The sequence below is a fragment of the Bacillus rossius genome, chromosome 17 (assembly GCF_032445375.1).
Source record: "Bacillus rossius redtenbacheri isolate Brsri chromosome 17, Brsri_v3, whole genome shotgun sequence".
NCBI classification, from domain to species: domain Eukaryota; kingdom Metazoa; phylum Arthropoda; class Insecta; order Phasmatodea; family Bacillidae; genus Bacillus; species Bacillus rossius.
Window position 1 is genome coordinate 39,039,771 of NC_086344.1, and position 18,645 is coordinate 39,058,415.

General features: G+C 41.6%; 1 protein-coding gene across 1 annotated transcript; it reads right to left on the reverse strand.

Moving 5' to 3' along the window:
* Nucleotides 1–914: 914 nt before the first annotated feature.
* On the reverse strand, nt 915–17,349 carry LOC134540894 (trypsin-1-like). Its single transcript, XM_063383929.1, has 8 exons — nt 17,126–17,349; nt 15,426–15,599; nt 14,219–14,289; nt 13,065–13,156; nt 11,067–11,205; nt 9,648–9,761; nt 3,157–3,300; nt 915–1,224 (listed from the first exon to the last, which is right to left on the reverse strand). The coding sequence occupies exons 1-8, from the start codon at nt 17,178–17,180 to the stop codon at nt 1,075–1,077; spliced, it is 939 nt and encodes a 312-aa protein (XP_063239999.1). The 5' UTR covers nt 17,181–17,349; the 3' UTR covers nt 915–1,074.
* Nucleotides 17,350–18,645: the final 1,296 nt, after the last annotated feature.

The window sequence follows — 18,645 nt, forward strand, 5'->3', positions numbered from 1 at the left end:
AAACTTATTTCAAAATGTAGGATCGATTAAACCATTTTAGTTCAACATAACTTATTTTTTATTAGTTGCTCAAGATTGTGTCAGTGCAAGTCAAGACGACTGTACTCCGATAACTTAATCGCCAAGTGTGTGTGAGATCTTCGTACCTGTGGTATTAATGTCACATCATTAAAAATCAGGCGAAGGCAAGGCAGGAACAAGCTCTCTTTTGTTAACACAGCTTTACCAATATGATATGACTACAGTCATATTGCCATCCCCTGGATTATCCTTATCCATCATATCAAATCACATCGCAGTCCGAAAGAAGAGAACCCACAATCCTTGGTTCTAGCCAATGAGTGTAAAATCTTGTATTTCGCAAAATAACTTCTCGTTTTAAGGTATTCCTCAAAAAACTCTAGCTCTTTCCTACTGTAAAGGTGAATCGCAGAACAGTAAGCACACACGCATAGGTCTTGTAGGTACGGAGAATCAGATCTCACTGGCCAGTTTTATACAACGAAAAAGTTGTGGAAAACATAAACAATCAATCAAGCGTTTCCGCGAAATACAGAAGTTCCAACCAGCGCCGTACGCAAGACATCATTTATTTTTTGGAAAGGGGGAAGGTTGAGTTGAAACAGGACTTCAAATAAAGTAATCTACTATTTGTAGTTAAATCCATTACTAAAAAAAGAGCAAATCGCACACAAATTAAGTCCGATGTCTTCCCGGGAGAAAATTTTGAATTTCAAGATCACTCATAATTTCAGCCACAAAAAATTCAGGTTCGTACTGAAGCCCAATCATAAATCATAAGATCAAACAAACCCTCATTAGCGTTTAACCACCACGAAAGTGATGGCGAAGGAGCTACCAACTTAAAATACTCAATTACCGATCACTCGATAGAAATAAACAATGACAACAGATCGTGCAGCGCCACATGTGGCATCCGTTTATTTCCTCTTGTTGGTGGGAATGTTGAATTGTTAAGGACTTGGGGTGGGGGAAGGGGGTTGTACATCTCCACACCACCCCGGCCACCAGCACAGGAGCCTGGAGGTGTCCGGCGCAGATGACGGCCAGGGACTAGTCCTGCGTGTGACGCCTGATCCAGGACGCGAAGAAGGACGTCTCGATGTAGACGCCAGGGTACCCCTGCGAGGCGCAGGGCTTGACGGACCAGGAGACTATGCCCACCTGCACCCCGGACACCAACAAGGGACCCCCAGAGTCCCCCTGCACACACACGCATGGACCTGGGTCACCTCGGTACATCCTGTGCCCATAGTCTCCTACACAACCATGATGGCGTCTCTACTCGTCGGTCAGTAAGATGTAACATGTGCGTGAATATGATACCTTGTCGTTCAGGATGTGAGGTCCTAGAGTATATTTATCAAATGACTGCTGATTAATAATAAATAGGTCAGCAAATTTCCCAAAGATACAATTATGAGAGGCTGGAAGAATCTCCACTAGCATTTAGTCTGGCCTTAGGGTAGAATTTTAAGTCATACATGTGCCCAGACTAAGTTTGCTTTCCCATTGGTTGATTTCTTAGCGAGGACAATTTTATCCTTGTTGATTGGCACTACCTGGTTCGCTTACTTCTCTCCTAGCTGGGCGTGTCCAAACAACTGCGGTCCAATCATAAACTTGCAGCTAAACGAATTCGCGAAATATCCGTATTTATAATCGCAGATTACGAACAATGCATTAACGTTTAGTTTTCATTGCAAGCAGGAGAAAAGATAACAATTGGGTTGTTCTAAATGGAAAATGTTTAGACACCATTCCTGATATCTAAGAGGCCTCGACAGAGCTGCACACCTTCAGGAATTATTCCAGTCATGGAGTCAGCACTGGGACAAGTGCACATCTCTAACCAGGGAGAGTGTTTTGAGGGACTTAAGTTCAAATTTGATATAAGGTTATTAATTTTTTCGTAATAAAATTGGTTGCCGTATGTTTTCATCACATCTCGTATAGGTCAAACATCACACGACTCATAACGACTCCTAGTCCATCCATCCTGATATCAGTCAACCTTTTTCTCTCGAGATTACTGCAGGAAAATTCTGGGATGATTGCAAACAACAGACTGATATGCCAAACTTTATACATTAAAATGTTTTCCACCACCGGACCTCTAAGACAAGAACCCGATAAAAAAATGTGCCTAAAACTTTCTTATCCAGTCCTGTTCGAACCAGGGCAGAGAAACGAAAGTGACAAAAACCAATCCGTTAGCGACGATTATGTGATGTCTGCCCGAAGTGACAAAACTTAATTCGGTCTCTTCTCATTGGACTGCAGTAAGGTACAGCTGCAACATACATGCCTCTCTTTCTTGTGATTCGGCTGTCTGCGAGAGAAGCTATTACCTTACTTGGACAGGTCATTTAAGAAGTAGCTTGTCTTCTGGGTAGGGACACCTGTATTTCGCGAATACATCTCGTGTCAAGGTATTTCACAAAATACTGTATCTTTTCTCCTGTGGTTATTGGCTGATGTCAGTGAGAGGTGTCGTCCCGCTCTTGACGGGGCCAATGAGAATGTGGTCACCGTACTGTTGCACCCTGACAATTTGCCATGACTAGAGACCTGCAAAATTTGCGGATTCATTCGGTGATAGGCTAGAATTCAAACACCTATACCTCTTAGATAATTTTTTATTGGCTTACTGTTCATCTGGACGAATCTCAATCAGTTATAAACCCTCAACCAAAGAGGGATCGAATCACAGACAAACAAGCTGAGATGACTTAGAAGTCGGCAGCCAATGAACTTGCGTTATTTGGCCGAGTGCACAGGGGTATGTTCAGTCCATCCTGAAGGCCATCGAAACCGCGAATTTTGCAGGTCTCTAGCCATGACTCTTAGAAAAAGCTAACAGTGTTTTGTGAAATGCCTTGACACGAAATGAAATCGAGAAATACAGGTGTCTCTACTTCTGGGTTGTAGCCGTGTCCTTGGCGAATAATTCACCGACTAATTCGGTGGACGTTGCAGTCGCCATCATCAGGGAGCAGTTACACTACTGATGATGGCGACTGCAATTCGCCGAGGACACGGCTGCTTCAGACGATGGCCGTGAAGGCCTGAGAAGTGTCTGCCCTCGTGTGGGATTGGCCCGAGTCTGACTGACGACTACCCGGGTGCACTCACCGAGCAGTGGCCCTTGCCGCCTGAGGGCCAGCCCGCGCAGAGGTTGTGCGCGTGAGGGTACCCAGACAGCGCCTCTTGGCAGGCGGCGTCGCTGAAGGTCACCAGGTCCACCTTCTGCAGCAGGTCCGAGGTTGGTCCGTCCGTCTGCAACACCCGCGCGTCCTTCACTCTGGTGCACTACTCCGACACAGGTCCGCCGTTCAACACCCGCTGGACGTGATCACAGAAGTTCCAGTTCTTAATCAGCCTCTTGAGCAATTATATTTTATATTGTAGCACGAGAGTCAGTTACAGGATGTGATCTACTAGTGCGGCGTCACTGACTCGCTGACGCTGTAACGCCAAAGACATGTGTATAACTCGGAGACAAGCGTGTCACGATGCACAAATGATAGCCTACTCCATAGATATGTGTGCAAAGTAAAAAATGGAAGTGCAACAATAGAGAAACATTTGAAATACAGCTACATAAGTGGAACACGCCTTTATTGTTAAACTAAAGAGTTTTGCTATATTCATTATTTTTCAATGTGCGTATTCGGCGCCTTACAAATAACTACGCTTATAATTACGAAAAATGCTTTGTATCTAAAAAAAACTTATCTTTAAACGAAAACTGTAATAATTTTGCCTTTGATACGGTTCTGTCACAGGGAATTATTTGATGATATTTTGAATTTTGTAGCTATAACTTTTTGAATATCTTTGTTTTTGTTTTTTTAAATATGCCTATATCTTTGATAATTATATTTTTATTTAAAAAGTTGGGTTTTTGTCTTTTATGTAAATAATATATGTTTGTATAAATCAACAAAAACAAAGTGTAATCTTCTGACCTTCTGAGAATGGTAGTTTCCAATGTAATGAATCTATACATACGCCTGCAATTTTGTTAACATTATACATTAACGTACGAATATAATATTGTTGTAATATTCACCTTATATTAACACAAGTAAAATCCTAACAATTAATTTTGTGAATTTTATAGGTATTAAAGTGTATTTTGTTGACATACAATTATACATTAAAAATAATTCCTTTGATTAATATATTATACGTATTGGACTTCAGAGAGAAATAAATTACCCTTAGAAAACCAAAAATTTAAAAATTTGGCTTCTGAATTTTAAAAACTTCCCGGAACCCCTCTGATGTGGGGGCAAGACCCCCCGGTACAGCCCGAGCTCCCAAAACTGTGCATGCACCCTTGCGGTACAGTCCTGGACTACCTATCCTGGAGCCACCCTTACAAACTACCATTTCCCCTCCCTTAACAATGCGCGATCTCCGCCTTTAGCTCTGCCCTTGTCCCAGTGTGCTCTATTTGTAGATAACACCAAATATATAACAAATCATAATTTCAATACAACTTATAATTTATTGGAAATTTTTTAAATGTTACAGTGTGGCCATTAGTTCTAATCAGGGCCGGATTTAGGGGAGGGCTCCCACAAACGGAGGGCCCCAACAATAGAGACTTCGGGGAAAAAAAATCTTTCAAATTCCGACAAGTAAACACTAGTAAACATATTTTCCTTTGATATTCTTTTTTCGCTGTTTTACCTTTACCTACAGTACTTTGTACATACATGATTATATTATTGTTAAATATTAACAGAAATATTCATTAACAATAAAATTTAATTTCATATAATTCTTGTCTCCGATTATATTTATGTATGTTAATTAAATACTAAGAGAATCTACTTGATTTCACAATAAATTATTTATTGGAAAACTCTAAAATAATTTGGGGCCAGCGGGCCTCCGCTCCTCTGTTGCCCCGAGGCCTCCAGACCTCTACATCCGGTCCTGGTTCGAATAGTTTCATATACAGGACGAATCTGAGTTAGACCGACAATGATTGCCGGCTGAAGGTTCATCACGACAAGTTGAAAACATCTACACGACTTACAGTCTACAGTGATTCCCAAGTGTGGCACACGTCTTTGAAGTTGAAGCTGAACAAAATTTTTGTTGTAAATAACGTAGAAAGTGTTTAAGATGTAACACTGGGCATATGGATTATGTTTAATTTAACGAAGTTCTACAACCTTCGCAAATTTCGCGGCTGTAGGAAAATTATATCCTTGAAATAATTGTTTTTAGTAATGCGCCCCAATAAAACGTGGGAAATAAAAGTGTCACCGATCAGACGACAAGAATACTGCGCGCCAGTCCACAGTCTTGTGCCTAGAGGCGATATCACGCTAGAAGCACCAGCGAGTTTCGCACTTATCATCCCGCCTAGCTAACACTTTGAAAAACATAGGTTCATATATTTTCAGGAAAATATTTCATTGAAGGAATTATGCACTAATAATGAAGAGTTAGAAGAGTAAGAATACATACAAACGATTTATCCAACACCGAAAGGTACATTATTTCATGCTTTCAGTGCGTGTTAGGTTTCACATAAAAATGAGCCTTTAATATCATAAAAACCACTGAAAATCCTTTCATAAACAATAGAATACTGTATACTATTTATTTAAATAAAATCATGTAGGCTACGAAAACATAAAATATAAAAAGACGAATAAATTTTAGTACTGCATATGTTCTTACGACGTAAAAATATCTCTAAAGCACTAGGGAAGCTGTGTTTGAGTGACTAAAATGGTTCATTTGCTGAAACATAATGAATCCCGGGAAAATGGAAATTATTCCATTTTTATTCACTTACATCAATTATTTAGCTACGAAAAAAAAATCACGCAATTCACTCAACCGCGCCAGCAAGTATTATTTCCTTTTTGCGAGTTCCGAAATGACACGACGTATAAAACATTCCACTCAACTGCCTCATGCTGGTTCAAATTAAAAATCTGTGCTTCACCTTTCAAATTAACGCCGCGGTTATTTCCATTTCTTTCACAGGCAGGCAGGTACGGAAAAAACTCTCGCAGCATGCTGTAACAATTTCGAACTCAATTACGAAACGTGAAAAACATCTATTAAAAACAGTTAAGGGCACGTACTGCGAATTAAAATAGCTACATCCACGCAAAGCAATTATTACATTTTCACAACAAAAAAAAAAAGCGTAGAATCGTGTGTCTGGTAATTTTTTTAAAACTAACATTTCCTTACATGTTCGTGTCACTTTTTGCTTGTTGTTGTTTTAAATTGCGTGTTCTCTTAACGCCTTACACAGAATACCATCTCTGTTGCAACTTTCTGCCTAGCAAAGCTTACATGAACGTATGTTTTTGGTAAACACACAAGTAATGAATAAGAGACTTGTAATACTCGCAATACCTTCTGATATAAGGTTAAAATCCAATTATTTTTTTTCATAATCAAGACAGTAACGGGTGTTCATTAACTGTTGCCACAGTTCAAATTCTTTCCTCTTTGCACATGATTCGTTAAAATGATCTTTAGGTGTTTTCTCATCAGCTTCCACTCCTCCAGAGAGTGTTTGTAATATATGCTCCAGTTCACTGTAGTGTTTTTGTAAAGGGTACTTATATATTTATATAAAAAAACATATATTTGTAAATTTATGCATTTATATTAAACAAATTTATCACAACAAAATAGTGTTCGCAGTAACACTGGGTTCGTATTCTTACCTGGGCATTTATGCTTTGTGTATCACCAATAGTTAAAGTTATTTGTAAACCGTTTTCTGTATACCTTCCCAGTATTAACAGCGTATATTAATACGCATAATAAACAAGAAATATCCAGTTATTGAATATTCGATTATCTTTTCCGTAGTTTAAAAAGATATGCTTGAATGAAACATCAATTAAAATATAAAACCAAGCCAATTTTTGTAAAAATTACTCAGTATTATTTCGAAAAACGTATTTCATATATGCGAAAATAGCCATTGCTATGTGTTGACAAATTGAAAATATATTTCTTGTAGCATTACAAATTATTTCTTGGTAACTGGTTTCCAAAAGAAACTTTTATAAAAGTACATAAATAAATATTCCTGTGTGATAAGTAGAGGCAGGCAGTTTTCGCAACAAAATTAAAAGCCCATTAGAATGTAAACGTTTATGACCACGCCAGGGGTCTCTTCCTTGTGATTGGCGGCCGTATGCAAAAGAAGCCATTGCCTTATTTGACAGAGCCATTCATGACGCATTTTATTTTACTTTGAATTTCTGTGCCAGTACCGGCAGTAGAGACGCACCTGAAAGAAACTCGACCAATCAAGATACGCGAATATGTTACAGTGTTTCAACTCCCAGCTAGTCTGTAAATCTTTTCTGTGCATAGATATAGGCAGTCTAGGCTATTGCCAAAAAATAGAGCAAATTAATTTTTCATATTTCTGTCTATGTAGAAACACGAAAGACAGGATGAAGAACTCAATATTAAGGTTACATAAATAATTCATATCTGCAAATTAATTTTATTTCCCTAGGTCTTTTCTGATCGAAAAATGCTTATGCAGCTTTCTGTGACAGTATGACGCAGCTGATGTATTGCGGAGGGGGGGGGGGAGAACCTCTTTGATTCGTCTGAGAGTTTAACAACGCCATGTCAGAAATATTACTTATAACCAAATCTTTAAGAATACTGTGCAGTGTTCTACGAAACCGTCAAGACGAGAACAAAGTTGTATCTAGAAATCATTTTTTTAAATAACATCAGGGGTACCTACTTGGTATTTAACTTTTAAAATTAATCTTAAAGATTTTCTTCTTTTAAATATATGGTTTGATAAACTATGTTACCTGGCTTAGAAGAGGACTTTTTTTGGAAGTTAAATTTTATTGTCTACTGTAATTACGCCACCCGCTATTGGTTGATTAATAATCTAGAGAACTGTAGGCTAATTAGAGGCCCTAATTAAAAGAAGTATGGAATCACGAGTCACCCAGTAGAGACGCCTCACGAGTCAGCAGCCAATGAACAGGCGAGGTTTGCCCGAGTGTGCAGAGGATCATTGGAGTCCATCCTGGAGGTCAGTGAACCTGCGAACTTATCCCGACCCTAGTTATAGATAGGGACCGGAAAATTTCGCGGTTTCAATGGCCTTCAGGATGGACTGCACATTATCCTGTACACTCGGGCAAATAGCGCAAGTTCATTGGCTGCCGACTTGTAAGTCGTCTCAGCTGGTTTGTCCGTGATTCGATCATTCTTTGGTTGAGGGTTTATAACTGGTTGAGATTCGTCCAGATGAACAGTAAGCCAATAGCAAAATCATGTAAAGGGTATATGTGTTTGAATTCTAGCCTATTGCCGAATAAATCTGCGAATTTTTCCGGTCTCTAGTTATAGACATAGTAACAAGATGGGAAGATGTGGACAAGCTATCGCGTCAGGGACGCACATCTGTAGGGTTCGCATGGGCCTATAATTTTGGGCTTTTGTTTCAACAGACTCAAGTCATCTCTTGGGTTTGGCTGCTCGTATGTTGTACACTACCCATATTTTTAACTACGTTCATGGTATAAACATTGAACCCCTGAACTAGTTATAGACATAGTGACAAGATGTGGGGGAGGGGTGAGCTTTCATGTCATAGGCGCGCATCTGTAGCATTCGCAAGGGAGTAGAATTTTGGGGTGTTTTTTTTAACCGACTCATGTCATCTCTGGATGGATGCCATGCAATTAGCAGAAAACTTTAAAATATATTTTTAAAAATTGGTTGTCTGTAAAGTCGGTTTACGGACGATAGTTTAACGTTACAACGTCAAAACAAAACATTGATGAAATCATTGCATACTTTTAAAAATAAAATTGAATAATTTTTATTTTAATAATAAATGATTAAATACTTGAAATTATACTAGTAATCATATTTTTTAAATGCAAGAATAATTAACCTTTATTGCCGAAAAAGCTGTTGTAATAAGCAATGAAAACCACATTAACTTTTCACTTCACTTTATAAACAGTCGACGAAACAGTTCACGTGTAGATGACTTGTAATTAAATTTAAAAAAAAACTGGCGTTTAGCTATAAGGTTTAAATATAATTATGAACAAGTTTTCATATAAATAAACTGTAATCAAATATCTATCATCAATACGAAAATACAATATTGTGTTTGTTTCGTCGTGTTTTTGTTTCGTTTCAACCGCTGTGCTGAATTTTTTTTTTTGGGTTCAATATTTCTGTGTCATCATTTGTGGGTTTTTTTTTCGTTCTCTTTGTACATTTTTCTTTGTTTTTCTTTATTTTGTTGACCATATTCCTGTTACGGAATATTTTGTGGTGTTTATATCCTTGTTGACAACAATTTTTTGCTTAATTTTGTGTTTTTTGTCTTTTTGGGGTTTTATTTATTTATTTATTTTATTTATTAGTTTTTCTTCAACAGAAAGAGTTCTTAGCAATGGAGTATGTCCAAAAACTTACATCAAGTCATGCACTCCCATTGCACAAATCTTTCAAAGATAATTATTAGACGTTGTCACGTCAAAAAAATTCCATAAAAAGTAGTTCTGGAGTTCGCGTTTCCCAACCCCCTTTCACAGTCACTATCTACCCCTCGGCATGGGGGAACTCACGTAGAGCAGCCCCCAGCCCACGACGGTGGCAACCACCCCTCCTGGAGTGTGCTGGACCGCCGCTGGGAGCGCCACTGTCCGGACACTGGCCGACATCGCGAGCGGGCTGGCCAACTGGACACACGGACACACACGGACACCGGTTAGCGCTGCGATGTGCGGTGGAGAACACTCATTTCACATGTCATTGTAACATCTTAGCTCTCAGCATACGGCATTTGGTAGCAGTAATTTCGTGACTCGGAACACTTATACACTATGCATCCATCCGTGGCGGATGGCGGGAAACAAAGTTCGCAAAGCCAAAGGAAACTTTTTTGAATTATTATTTTTTATAATGAATTTGGAACAAGATGGGCTGTATTTCAATTAAGTTACTTGTCGAAAAAAAGATACAAAGCCGGATTTTAGTAATTTTACAATTCTTTCCGCTTTCATAGGAGCCGATTCATGATACAGTTTAATATTTCTCCACAAATCAAGTGGTTAGAAATTTCGCGAAGCGGCTCAGAAAACGAATTCTATCGTCGGGTGCGGTAACTTTTAGTGTCACTGATACAAATAGTGCTCGCACAGTTTGATAGCTAGACACCTGTATTTCGCATAAATATTTTGTGCCAGAATTTCTCTCAAAAGACTGAAACTTTTTCTTACTGTTGTGATAATTTGTGGATGTTCACCAGAACAGTAACCACAGTGACACTGGCCAGTCAGTGTGGAGAAAACCCTGTTACATAATACAGCCAAAAAAACTATGATAACTATAGAAACACCAGAAAGAAATTAAATTTTCCAGAGAAAATCCACTAGTGGCCTGAAAAGCGCAATATAGTCGCAATATATTTCAAAAGTAGCTGCTATGATGTTTCCATAAGTTACTGCAAAATCAACTTCTAGGAGAACTAGTGTTGTGTTCTACACACAACTGTTACTTCTAAAGCACACCATTCCACCTTGGATTTCATTCTTGGTTGCTAGAGGGCATTAGTGATGTACTGTAAATAAAGGCCGGAAAAATTCACGGATTCATTTCACGACAGCCAAAAAATTCATATAGTTACACCTCAGTGCTGCCTCTGCTATTGGCTCACAACTCACCTGGACGACTCCGGGTCAGTGAGAAACACTCGACCGAAGCACAGGCCGCTACATTGGGACACCTTCACAAGACAGCAGCCAATGAGAGGGTGACATTTGACCGAGTGTACGTAGAACTATAAAGTTCATCCTAGAGGTCATTGAACCGGCGAATTTTTCCTGTCCCTAATTGTTAACATTGGATTGACTGTCCGCCTGATATCCCAAAGCTGCTGCCAGGGAGCGCCACTTATAGAGAGTGCCATATCGGATGAGAGGTGCCGTGGCAAGTTGCACCGGACAAGCTGATGTGGACCTGGCCACAGAAGGGCTAAAGCTCACCTTGATGACGGCGATGTCGTTCTCGTAGGCGTTGCTGGCGTTGAAGCGGGAGTGCTTGAGGTAGTAGTCCACGCCTCTGGCCACTCCCCCTTGGCTCAGCCGCACCGAGCCGGCCACCACGACCAGGTCACTCGCCAGCCTGTCCACACGGAGCCACACAGACCCTGGGGAGCTGCATGTGTCTATTACCAGAGTGTAGCTGACTGTGATGGAGGTTCAGGTCAATAGCCAGCCTGTCCACACGGAGACACACAGACCCTGGGGACCTGCATGTGTCTAGTACCAGAGTGTAGCTGGTTGTGATGGTGGTGCGTTCTGCAACAACCTTTCCTTTCCTGCTGTTTCCCACCGTACCAACCAGTAAACATCGACACATGCTACTGAAACTGTACTTGTTTATATCTCTACTAGCAGTCATGTATGTATGCCGGAACAGAATTTAAAATATTTTATTGGACGTGCCATTTTGGTGTTTTTTTCAATATTTATTCAAAAAATAAATAAATGAATTTATTTCCCAATAATATAATTTGTAATGCATGTCAAACTTAAAGATGCTAAATATAAGGTTGTATACCTTTTCACATTCTTGAAACTCACGGAAAACAGATACCGATGTTTTTAGATGAAGAAAGGAAACTCTTGCGAGAGGCTTCAAACCAAGAAGAAGTAAAATTAAAGGGCCGTACAACAAATTAAATTTTAGCTTCTCAAATATGTAGTTGATTCTCAGAACTAATGCAATGTCCTGTTGGTAAAATAATTTACAGAACAGTTATGTCCTAAACAATTATATCTTAATGTGAGTTCATTATTTTCATGGCAACGATAAAAAAAAATTTATCTCATTTAATGGGCAGTGGTGGCCACTCACTCTAGCAGTACCTCTGGTATTTTGGAGAGAGGCCTTTTTGGGAGGCCTGGAGTTTGAGACAGCACTCTGGAAAATAGTGGAGTAAGAGGGCATCCCTGGAAAATTGATTAATCTCTTTAAAAAAACTTTTAAACCAAACTGGGACTTAAATTCTAATGAATTTGCTTAAGAAATTTTGCATTTATGTTCTGATTAATTATTAATTTATAAGTTATATAAATATCTACGTTAAAAATCGGTCAAATTGCGTCATCATTAGAGGCAGTAAAATCTTTGAAAGTTTTCCAATGACGATATCATGGAAACTAAATTGAAATCGAAATGCATCGACCAGCACTTTGAGTTACACAGTAACAACAATTTAATTCTTCCTTTTCTCATTCATGTCCATAATTGTTCACATAAAGCTAGACAAACAAGGAAAACAAAAAAAAAATGGAAATGGTAGACGTGGGACCCTGCTCACGGTAGTCTGCCATGTTTCTCACCTGACAAGAATACCATGACTGACTTTTCCATGATCGAACCAGGATCTTTTCGTGGCTCGTGACTGATCTGTTCAACTCTACTACTGTGTATCTGTTCAGTCTATATTGTGTGTTTATAAAGTAAGCAACCAATGAAAAGTTACTTTTATCTCGAGGAACACCAAACAAAAGATTAATTATAGCCAGCATGCCAATGAGCCTTCAAAATATCCACACAAATGTTTAATATTCTACTGTGAAATAAGTCTCTCAATGTTAACCTGTTACTGCACAGGGAGTGAGTACACTCTTCTACAATATTCACCTTCATAATGTAAAGATCATGGAAGTTTCTCTGAACACATCCAGGGCACTGTCATGTAAAGTGACTATAATTGCACTGCATGATTAATTAAGAGGCTGCACAGCATACATCTGTGTACCTTTATCTGTGACCAACCCATTGTTAATGCGACACAAGAAGACCTCTAGCCCATTGTTAACAACTATCTAGAGGGGTGCGGAATCAGCACAAGATGGTAGACAATGAACAGTCTGCCATTACTCGCCTATGTTTAGTATTTTGGGTCCCAGCCTGGTGGGCAAACAAGCAACTAAATGTCAGCGTCTGTGATGATACTCTGAGCCTCAACTTACTCGTCATCCACGCAGTGGGCAGCTGTGAGTATCCAGTCCTCGTTGACAATGGTGCCGGCACAGTAGTGGATGCCAAACTTCTGTATGGACACCTGACAACAGTGCGAGGTGCTAGGTTACAGACCTAACAACAGTGCGAGGTGCTAGGTTACAGACCTGAAAACAGTGTGAGGTGCTAGGTTACAGCCTTGATAACAGTGCGAGGTGCTAGGTTACAGCCTTGATAACAGTGCGAGGTGCTAAGTTACAGACCTGACAACAGTGCGAGGTGCTAGGTTACAGACCTGACAACAGTGCGGTGCTAGGTTATAGACCTGATAAAAGTGCGAGATGCTAGGTTACAGACCTGACAACAGTGCGGTGCTAGGTTATAGACCTGATAACAGTGCGAGGGGCTAGGTTATAGACCTGATAACAGTGCGAGATGCTAGGTTACAGACCTGACAACAGTGCGGTGCTAGGTTATAGACCTGATAACAGTGCGAGGTGCTGGGTTACAGACCTGACAACAGTGCGAGGTGCTGGGTTACAGACCTGACAACAGTGCGAGGTGCTGGGTTACAGACCTGACAACAGTGCGAGGTGCTAGGTTACAGACCTGACAACAGTGCGAGGCGCTAGGTTACAGACGCAGCAAAGCAGAGACCGACAGCACACACACTGCAATCAGCAACCTCGATGATTGTTGGCAGGATCAAACGTATTTCCCGAGTGTGTTGGATGCCAAGACAGTTGTCAAAATTATAAGATAGAAGGGGGACTCGTGTTACCCCATATATTGCACAAAAAGCACCAATGATCTATTCTTAGCCTTCTGTTCACTTACTACTTCCCTGTCCCATCCCATTCTCCCCAGTCCCCTGGAAAGCAATTCGAATATTTCCTTTCACTAAATCTTATTTTATCTAAATGTATACTAACAAATCACAGTAGGTAAATGGTATTCTTATTGGTTTATTTATCTGCAATTTTTATTAATTTTTCTACGTACTGTGTTTTAATAAATTTTACATTTAGGATAGATAATTTATTGAAGTATAATGGACGAGTATTTTATGCTTGTTTTTCATGCCAGTTTAGATCTCACCATGTTATGATTATTGGCCACTGACATGGTCAGTGTAAATTAACAAATGATGCACCAAAATGCTTACCACGTAAGGATATTCCCCAGCAGAAGCTGCTGTTCCGTTTACTATCAGGGGCGAGATCTCAACAACTCCGCCTGGAATTTAAGACAAATAAAATTTACTGAAGGTAATAACGAATAAATACATCCCTCTTTCCCCTGTAATGTAATACTTTATGACACGAATTTGTAGCAACTTTAGGCTTTTCCATACAAACAACCACTCTTAAAATTATTGTTCACTATATTTTTTTTTCTTAATATGTGCGAGATGTTAGTTCTGTTTGTCAAAGAGAATATTGTTATGAGATCTTATTTTAGCATTTAAAAAAAAATTAAACGGAAATTTTTGCAATTTCAGTTGGGGTAGTAAAAGCTTTGTACCTAATGTGACTAGGATTTTTCAAACAATTTTCGCCAGTTCTGAATTAATCTCTAAAATACGGTCAGAATCATTTAATTAAGAGAAGAATTTAACTATTAGACAGTTATAGAGTTAGGTGTTGATAAAAGAACTTTAATTTTAGCCTATCACTTAAAAAATGAGAATATTTACAGTGTCTGCGAGGAACAAGACACAAGAAATTATTGTACATTATTTTCGTGGCAGGGTAAATTTTAAACATTTGTACCTGTTAGCTGCAACTTCAAAGACATGAGAAATTCATCTTTTTGTGTGGTTACAGGTAACAATCAACAAACGTGTGCATAATCAAGACAACAGAAAGTGTTCATTGGCTGCAGCCACAGTACACTTTCTCTCCTGGTCGCTAATCACTCGTTAATATGATATTTAAGTATTTGCCATTGGCAGAGACGGAAAATTTCGGGAATGATTTCATAATATACAAATAATTATAACTTTGTGCTGCTTCTGCTATTGGTTCACTGTTAATCCGGTTTACTGTGGGCCAATTAGAGGCCCTCAATGAAAGAAGTATGGAATCACGAGTCACCCGTTAGAGACGCCTCGCGAGTCAGCAGCCAATGAGCAGGCGAGGTTTGCCCGAGTGTGAAGAGGATGACAGAGTCCATCCTGGAGGTCATTGAACCCACAGATCGTATTCACGTGGCATTAACAAAGACATGTCACTAAAGAAGATACGAATATCGAGACACCTCCAAAAAGGTGATTTTGGGTTGAAGACACAGGAGTCTTGTGTGTCCATCATTGAGGTTGGGAAATTTCCCAGTCCGAAATTTTTCTTCCCTTTTTTCGGCAGGCAGCTTACTTGAAGGAAGATCCTGTTCGTTCTTCGCCTTGTCCGCTGCAGGAGGCTTGTCCTTGAGCTGGCTGGCGAAGGGGGGAGATGGTACTCGCCCGGCTGCTGACTGCTCTTGCTGCCTCGCTGCTGTCCTGGGGACCCGCCCCCAGGCCCCCCTGGTGTCCTGGGCCACGCCGTCTCCTGGGACCGCCACACAGAGCACTCCCTGCTCAGCGTCTTACACACGGCGTTCAGACACTGTAGCATCGACTGTGTTCACGTGATCGGTTGGGTTTCTTTTTAGGGACATGTTCACTGTTACAACACCAATCACAGCCACTCAGTGCGTAAGCAAATTCGTCCGGAATTGGCCCAGCCAGGTATGGTAATGCTTCTTTCGCAGACGGCTGCAAGGCATGCCTCACTGGAGTCTAATGAGAATTCAGAGATTTCAGTTTATAGTGTTTTCCACTACTTATAATTAGGGACACCTGTATTTCGCGAATACATTTCGTGTCAAGGTATTTCACAAAATACTGTAGCTTTTTTCTCCTGTGGTTATTGGCTGAGGTCTGTGAGAGGTGTCGTCCCGCTCTTGACGGGGCCAATGAGAATGTGGCTGCACCCTCACAATTTGCCACGACTCTTAGAAAAAGCTACAGTGTTTTGTGAAATACCTTGACATGGAATGAAATCGCAAAATACAGGTGTCCCTACCTATAATATTTCAAGATATACTTCTTTAGGTGCGTTTAGGGTGAAATGATAGCATGCAAAGGATATTCAACAAAATGTTTGAGCATCTCACAATAGAAAAATCCCAATGCGCATTCAAGTTTCTGCTGTAGCCATGAGATGGCAAACCCACTGGCGGCAACATGCGCCAGTACATGTTCACTTTCCATGAAAAATTGGTGGGATGTACTTAGCGTGTTGGTGTGTCAAATGAAACTTTTAAGATAATCCTGGAATAAACTTCGTTAACTTGATCTGGCATAACAAGAGATAGTTGCAACTTTAAAAAAAAAAATACCTACATTTAGTTTATCAGAAAATATTTTTTTTAAAATAAAGATATTAAGTAGTTGGTTTGTTATCTCTAGCTAATGGTTGCAAGTTGTTTCGGGCCGAAGCCCGGCCTAGCCTCACCCCCTCCTCCTCCAGGGACTGAACCCGTGAGGGTGTACCAGGAGCAGTACTTTGTATGTTCGTCCGGATGTCAACCGGTGGTTTTCTGGCGTCTGGACGACTGGCCTCAGATGTACCATGTGACAATTTGTAGAATGGTGTGCACCATTCTTTTTACCTCGACCAGAAACAACTTATCCGTTCTGTTTAAGCCGGCCGTGCCTGCAGCCAGAATATAGCTTTGTCAAAATTATAAGATTTCCTTGTCCATTTTGCATCCATGCATAAAAATACACGACGGCTGATGTTAAAACACTAGGTTCATTCCTTTGTGGGATCTCTTGCATGCCATTTCTCCGGGACGGAGCAACAACTCATCTAGCTAATGGTTGTAGTAACAAACAAGCAGGTACAACCAGTAGCGGAACCAGAGGGGGGGGGGATAAGGGGCTCAAGCCCCCTCCAAAAGCATCTGGGTCCACTATTGTTTTAGTGTTTGCCTTGATGAAGCCTAGCCTGAGCTGGGTCAAGCCCCTCCCAAAACCAAAATCCTGGATCCGCCACTGGGTGCAACTACGGCGCGGCGGAAGGCAACTCACCGCGCACGAGCGCCGCGGCGCACGCTATCAGCAACACGGCTCCGACGTCTACCATCTCCGAGACCCGGAGGAGCACTGCTCCGTCGCTCGGCCGCCGGCGGGTCTTAAGAGCGGCGCCAGTGCTGCCGTCACGCGGCCGGGCGAGATACCGCGGCTTCTGGGAAGCCGCCGGCTCCTGTTTGCCAGCTGTCGCAGCCGCGGGAGGGACAGGCAGTATAGCGGCCGCTCCTCTGCATACACACCCGCGCGCGACGCAGCGCCGACAAGGTCAGGATCCTACCTCGCAGCGGGTCGCAATTCAAAGTCGCGAATTTCCAAGGAAGCGACCAAATGTGCACAACCTTTAATTTCCTGAGAAATAGCCTCGCGTGTTTGCAAGAAGCTGTACGTTAGTACGCCGAACAGCGGTTCATTGTTGATACCAGGACTATTCGGATTTCTCACTGCAACTCGGAAAGAACAATCTGCATTGGTCGTTGTTACCATTTGATTTTTAAAAAGGCGACCGTGTCTCTTTTAGTACTGGCCACAGATGTTTAATATATCTAATCTCGATGACGAGCAAATTCATGTGTTCTCACGTCACAAATACAATAATATTTTGGAGCACGGATGCTGGGAGGACAGCAGAGATGCTGGGAGGACAGAAGAGATGCTGGGAGGACAGCAGGGATGCTGGGAGGACTCTCAGGTATGCTAAGAGGACAGCAGAGATGCTGGGAGGACAGCAGGTATGCTGGGAGGACAGCAGGGATACTGGGAGGACTCTCAGGTATGCTTGGAGGAAAGCAGGGATGCTGGGAGGACAGCAGAGATGCTGGGAGGACAGCAGGGATACTGGGAGGACTCTCAGGTATGCTGGGAGGACAGCAGGGATGCAGGGAGGACAGCAGGGATGCTGGGAGGACAGCAGGGATGCTGGGAGGACAGCAGGGATGCTGGGAGGACAGCAGGGATGCTGGGAGGACTCTCAGGTATGCTTGGAGGACAGCAGAGATGCTGGGAGGACAGCAGGTATGCTTGGAGGACAGCAGAGATGCTGGGAGGACAGCAGGTATGCTGGGAGGACAGCAGGGATACTGGGAGGACTCTCAGGTATGCTGGGAGGACTAGCAGGGATGCTGGGAGGACAGCAGGGATACTGGGAGGACAGCAGGGATACTGGGAGGACTCTCAGGTATGCTTGGAGGACAGCAGGGATGCAGGGAGGACAGCAGGTATGCTGGGAGGACAGCAGGGATACTGGGAGGACTCTCAGGTATGCTTGGAGGACAGCAGGGATGCAGGGAGGACAGCAGGTATGCAGGGAGGACAGCAGGGATGCTGGGAGGACAGCAGGGATACTGGGAGGACTCTCAGGTATGCTTGGAGGACAGCAGGGATGCAGGGAGGACAGCAGGTATGCTGGGAGGACAGCAGGGATACTGGGAGGACTCTCAGGTATGCTTGGAGGACAGCAGGGATGCTGGGAGGACAGCAAGGATACTTGGAGGACTCTCAGGTATGCTGGGAGGACAGCA

Excerpts from the sequence above, each read along its gene's own strand:
- LOC134540894 (XM_063383929.1), bottom strand. The coding sequence starts at position 17,180 with ATGGTAGACGTCGGAGCCGTGTTGCTGATAGCGTGCGCCGCGGCGCTC. Across the intron at positions 13,157-14,218 it reads CTGGGGAATATCCTTACGTG|GTGTCCATACAGAAGTTTGG; the intron begins GTAAGCATTTTG and ends CACTGTTGTCAG. Across the intron at positions 1,225-3,156 it reads GCGGCAAGGGCCACTGCTCG|GGGGACTCTGGGGGTCCCTT; the intron begins GTGAGTGCACCC and ends GTGTGTGTGCAG.